At 39.5% G+C, this 6,567-nt stretch overlaps 1 protein-coding gene across 1 annotated transcript in view; it reads right to left on the bottom strand.

The window, feature by feature from the left end:
* The window catches only part of LOC107657364 (trafficking protein particle complex subunit 10-like), an 18,966-nt gene that overhangs the window by 11,707 nt on the left and 692 nt on the right, over positions 1–6,567 (bottom strand). Inside the window, exons 2-8 of the mRNA XM_016445411.1 lie at positions 5,391–5,773; positions 4,043–4,290; positions 2,515–2,661; positions 2,326–2,440; positions 719–795; positions 532–625; positions 128–313 (exon numbers count right to left, since the gene is read on the bottom strand). Of these exons, the coding sequence (XP_016300897.1) occupies positions 128–313; positions 532–625; positions 719–795; positions 2,326–2,440; positions 2,515–2,661; positions 4,043–4,290; positions 5,391–5,682 (1,159 nt within the window). The 5' untranslated portion in view covers positions 5,683–5,773. The remainder of the gene's footprint in view (positions 1–127; positions 314–531; positions 626–718; positions 796–2,325; positions 2,441–2,514; positions 2,662–4,042; positions 4,291–5,390; positions 5,774–6,567) is intronic.

Raw genomic sequence — 6,567 nt, 5'->3', positions numbered from 1 at the left:
ATCGTTATTTAAAGGAACAATGTGAGAGCAGACAGGAATAAAGTGTACAGTTTTATAATGTTTTTGTCCTTTTTGTTAGGGTTAGCTGTGACCGCTGTATTAAACACACTCAGAGCACAAAGCTGACCTTTCTGTTGACCTTTGCCCTCTGCGGTCTGCCTGGCAAAGGTCAGGATCTCCTGGCAGAAGTGTCTCCTCTCTTCATCGCTCAGGTTGGTGTCGCTGGCGAGCAGAGCGCTCGTCTGCAGGTATCTACACACACGGTCAAAGAAACCACACGCACAAGACAGAAAACACGCGAAGCAGAGGAGCCCTGTATATTTTATATCCACTATATATACACAGTGGATATAAAAAGTCTACACACACACACACACACGCACGCACAGGCACACACAGACACATAGACACACAGAAACACACACACACACAGACACACACACACACACACACAGACACACACAGACACACACAGACACACATGATTAATCGAGTCTCCCTCTGGAGGATGTGTTACAGGTGTTTCTGCTCACATGTAGAACTCAGCCAGACTCTTCCCCACCAGCCGGGCCGAGCGCAGCCGCCCGATCACTCTGTACATCTCCATAGCGGCGTGAGACAGCTCCTGAGCAGAGACACACAAACCATGAGCAGAAATAAACCTCGTAATCACAGCACTAAAACAAACACTCCCAGATTACAGAGACCGGAAGCTCACCAGATAGTGTTTCTCAAAGGCCTCCACGGACGATAGCGCCTCCTTCAGCTTCTTATAGGGACTCTGAGGACTGTTGACTGAGAGAGAGAGAGAGAGAGATGACACACACATTACAGACACACCAAACACAATCTACACACAGCTGCTCATGCAGATCCTTCTCATTACTGATGGGTTTTATTTATACACACACTACCAGTCAAAACTGAAATCTTTTAGGAAAGGAGGAGTAAAAATAAAAAACTAAAATAACGTGGTTGCATCACCACTTGATGATGACTGTCTTAACTGTGTTCCATGGTATATCTAACGCCTTGGAAATTCTTTTGCACCCTTCTCCTGACTGATACCTTTTAACAATGAGATCCCTCTGATGCTTTGGAAGCTCTCTGCGGACCATGGCTTTTGCTGTAAGATGCGACTAAGAAAATGTCAGGAAAAGCTTACTAGAACAGCTAAACTTTATTTGGGTTTAATCAGAGGCACTTTAAATGATGGCTGGTGTGTACTGACTCCTATTTAACATGAGTTTGAATGTGACTGCTTAATTCTGAACACAGCCACATCCTTAGATCTGAGAGGGTGTGCATACTTATGCAACCACATTAATATTATTATGATTTTTTTACTCTGAATAGAAAGTTCAGAAGAACAGCATTTATTTGAAATAGAAATCTTTTGTAACATTATAAAAGTAATTTTTGATCTATATAATGCGTCCTTGATAAATATAAGCATAAATTTACCCTTTTTAAAGTATTCCCCAAACATTTGTATGTTGCGCATCACAGATTCCACAAAAATATGAATATGAAAGATCATGTGACACTGAAGACTGGATCTGAAATTATTTATCTTGGTCTAATTTTTTTACATCACAGAAACCTGGCAATTTAACAGGGGTGTGTAGACTTTTTATATCCACTGTATATATATATATTTTTTATTGAATATATTTTATAATTTATTTATATATATTTGTTTTAATTATTAAATATAAATAAATTATAAGTTTATTATTGTTTATTATAAGTATTACAAAATAAAACTACAGTAAAATAACTATAAATATTGTTATATTTATTTTAGTTCTATAAATCTCAGCCCTTTTTCTTTTCTACTCGTGTGTGCCGTGTCTCTCAGTGATGAGTGAAGGATACTCGTCCATCTTCTGCAGCTGTTTCTGACACTCTGCGATCTGTTTGCGTGTGTGTGTGAGCGGCAGACTCCAGCTCTCCGACACGTACGACTTCAGAGAATCCAGCAGGAAGTTCTCAGCACTCCGAGGGTCACCCTTCCTCCTGCAATATGAATATGAAAGATCATGTGACACTGAAGACTGGAGTAATGATGCTGAAAATTCAGCTTTGAACACAGAAATAAATTACAGTTTAACAAATATTCACATAGAAAACAGCATTATTTTACATTATAATTCTATTTCACATTTTTTACAGTATTTTTTATCAAATAAATGCAGCCTTGCATTCTTCCTTAGAAAACATTTTAATTATTCCAAACTTTTGACCGGTGTGTATATGTGTTTATGCATGTATGTATATATACTGTATATAATGGGAAGTGATGTGTTATTTGGTCTTAATTACTCGTTTCGGGTCTCTCTGCTCCCAGACCAGCCAGCAGGTCGACGGTTTTGTTCAGGTCCTCAGAGTCCGGGCCGTTCTCAGACACCAGACCACACAGATCACCCAGAGACCTCAGCTGCCAACGAAACCACACATGAATGAAGGAATGAGCCCAAACGGGCCACTGTTAGCCGTGTGTCTGATCCGCACCTTCTCCGTGGCGTAGGTCCACAGGCCCACGGTGTGGGAGCAGTTAGCCTCTAGTTGGCTGCGGTCGCAGCAGCCCTCGATCCGGTGCAGGACCTCCAGAGAGCTGAGAAACACCCAGCAGTCCAGAGCGCCGCTCTCCACAGACACCTGCAGCACACACACACACGCATCAGACACGTATCAGACACGCATCGGACGCGCATCAGACGCGCATCAGACACACATCAGACACACATCAGACACACATCAGACACACATCAGTCACACATCAGTCACGCCTCAGTCACGTATCAGACGCACCTCAGAAACACATCACACACGCATCAGACACGCTTCAGAAACACATCACACACGCATCACACACGTGCCTCAGACGCGCATCAGTCACGCATCACACACGTGCCTCAGAAACGCCTCAGACGCGCACAGGCATGCATCAGTCATGCCTCAGAAACACATCAGACGTGCATCAGACGCGCATCAGACGCGCATCAGACGCGCATCAGACGCACATCAGACGCGCATCAGACGCGCATCAGACACGCATCAGACGCACATCAGAAACGCATCAGACGCGCATCAGACGCGCATCAGAAACACATCAGACGCGCATCAGAAACACATCAGACGTGCATCAGAGAAACACATCACACACGCATCAGACACGCTTCAGAAACACATCACACACGCATCACACACGTGACTCAGACGCGCATCAGTCACGCATCACACACGTGCCTCAGAAACGCCTCAGACGCGCACAGGCATGCATCAGTCATGCCTCAGAAACACATCAAACGCACATCAGACACGCATCAGACGCACATCAGACGCGCATCAGACGCACATCAGACGCACATCAGACGCGCATCAGACGCGCATCAGACACGCATCAGACACGCATCAGACACGCATCAGACACGCATCAGACACGCATCAGACACGCATCAGACACGCATCAGACGCGCATCAGACGCGCATCAGACACGCATCAGACACGCATCAGACACGCATCAGACACGCATCAGACGCACATCAGACGCGTGCCTCAGAAACGCCTCAGACGCGCACGGGCACGCATCAGGCACGCCTCAGAAACACATCAGACACGCCTCAGACGCGCATCAGATACGCCTCACCAAAATGACTAAAACTTTAACTAAATTAACATGAAAGCAGAAAATATAAAACTAAACTGTAATATCACAATGCTTCTAAATAACACTGGTCATGGAAATATTCTCATATTTCAAACATAACATCAATTTAAATAAATATATATATTTCCGTTTTTTTAAATAATATTTCCTATTTAATTTTAATATTTTCTTTGCATTACAATAATGAGAATTTGGAGGGAAATGTGCTTAATTGCCTTGAAAATCTTGCCAAATGCAATTCGATTGATTGGCAAAATAGCTTCTTGAGCAGTAGCGTGCAACGTCCAGGGGTGCATTGATTTCAATGGAACTAACTACCATGCTTTTGGGAAACGCACCCCAGCTCGACTAAACAGTTACACACACACCTCCAGCAGCTGCAGCTCTTGCACGCAGTTGTGCAGCAGCTCGAGCGCGCGGGCCGTCACCTCCCAGGGTCTCTGCAGGAAGATGAGCAGCGTACACTGGCGGGAGAACAGGTAGCTGCGCAGGTCCAGCAGACTGGCCTCTCCTCTCTGGATCAGGTCACGCTTCTCCATGTCGATGGGCCGCCGCAGCAGCAGCCCGTTCCAGCTGCGCACCGGCTGACAGAACGAGCCCAGCCAGTTAGCTCCGTCTGAACACCAGAAACACAGAGTCAGACGCCAAACCAACAGAACCCCACGCACTGTCTGAAGCTGCGGTATGATCACGATTCATGTCAAATCTGTATTTCTATCAAGTTTAAAGGCAGTTTGCAGTGCAGGCTGTAATATTAATAAATGCACATTTGACAGCAGCTTGAGTTTGGATGCAGATCTAAATTCATGTTCATTATCATAAACAGCAAAATCTGTAAAAAATATGTCAATCTCATTTTTATGTGGTGAAATGTAATTATTCTGACTGTTGAGTTTTATTAAAATTTAACCCTTGCTCTTCCACAGTAGCCTACATTTAGATCATAATAAAACACATACAGCACCTATATACATATATATATATATATAAAAAAAAATGCATTTATTATATTTTTATTTTTAGTATTTTATTACATGAACAATTTTATTTACATTAAAAATATATATTTTTAATAAATATAAATATTTTATAAAAATACAATAAAATATACAAAACATAAAAATATATTGCTCATTTTATAACCCACAATATCACAGCTTAACATACTCCAATTAAATCGTGATGGACAACATCCATAAAATCCAAAAGACGCCATAAAATATATTATATATTTATTTTATTTTAAGAATCTTTCTGCTGATGTAATCGAGGCTGTGTGGAAAAATAATACTGAGCAGCAATATCACATTTTAACATAATCCATACATTTCAAAAGTCCTGTAAACATTTTTATTTGAGTTACATGCATAAAAAAACATTTTTTTAAATTGTTTTTAATACTTTGCTTTATATTTATTTAAAAAAGCATTTATTATGTTTTATCATTCTACTTATATTTAAGCATTCAATAAATATATTTTATAAAATAAAATATAAAAATATAAAATATACTGAAATAAAAAAATACAAGTGTATTTTATTTTAAGAATCTTTCTGCTGATGTAATACTGTGCAACAGCATCATAGCTTAACATATTCCAAATAATCCTGAAGCACAGCAATCATAACATCCGCACTGAATGTTCTCAGATCACAGTGGGTTTCTCATCACAAATCTAGAGTGTCTGTTTTAAATCTTAACTGAAGACGGTTTACCTCCAGCGCCGAAGTTGAGCACATACTGTGTGAAAAGAGCGTCGAGTTCATCATACTGGACCAGAGCGTCTTCAAACTGCTGCAGCATCTCGAACACAAACGCCAGCTCCTCCTGATCAACACACAGATGCACAGCTGAAGAACAACCCACCGCTCTGATTGACAGCTCCCTCAGCCAATCACACACCTGCACCATGAAGTAGTCGCAGAAGCTCCAGCCGGGCTCGGTGCGTTTCTCTCGCAGCGTCCTCATGTCGTCCTCGAAGCGGCCCAGATTCCTGGTGAAGGACATGAGCAGCAGCGTGCGCAGCTTCGTGAGGAACGAGCTCCAGGACTCCTGCGAGCGCGACGACTCCTTCAGTGGGTCGCACAGAGACACGCACCTGCAGACAATCACATCACATGCATGCACATACTTCATTAAAGACTGCACGCTTTCTTTGACTTCATCCTGAATAAACAAGATAAAATCTCAAAGATCTGAAAGAGCGATGTGTTGAGTTTGTTCATTCAGCTCAGCGTCTCAATGTGATTTTTTTACCGTTTTTAAACATTTCAGATACATTTATTACAAATATTTTATTATCTAATGATATTTTAAATATTTGTGTATTTAATTTTTTCATATTTATTTTAAAAAGTATTTGTTTCATTATTATTTCTTTTTAAAACACAAAACATAAAGCATAAAAAATGTAATTCAACAATCTTTCACAAAACTTTCTCAGCCCTTTTTCTTTCCTGTTGATGCAATCAAAGCTTTGTGGGAAAATAATAATGACCAATAAAATATTAGCTGAACATTTCACAATCCAAATAAATATTTATGACATCACTCAATGTGATTTTTTTATTAGATTTTTAAGATTTTAGTTATTTTTATTAATATTTTTTATTTATTAAATTATATATTTTTAAATATTTATTTTATTTTTTTTAAGTATTTATTATACTTTTAATGTTTTTATATTTTTATAACTTTATATTTACTTCTTAAATTAGTATTAAAAAAATGAATAAAATGACATTTAAAAATTATATTTATTTTATTTCAATAACATTTCATGAAATTTTCTGTTATTTTTCATTTCTGCTGAAGTGATAAAGGCTGTTATAGTTATTACAAATATTTTTATTTATTTAATTATTTCAAAATTGCTTGCTTTATTTTTTTATA

The sequence above is a fragment of the Sinocyclocheilus anshuiensis genome, unplaced genomic scaffold, assembly GCF_001515605.1.
Source record: "Sinocyclocheilus anshuiensis isolate Anshui unplaced genomic scaffold, SAMN03320099.WGS_v1.1 scaffold2371, whole genome shotgun sequence".
NCBI classification, from domain to species: domain Eukaryota; kingdom Metazoa; phylum Chordata; class Actinopteri; order Cypriniformes; family Cyprinidae; genus Sinocyclocheilus; species Sinocyclocheilus anshuiensis.
This window is presented reverse-complemented; position numbering and strand designations above follow the sequence as displayed.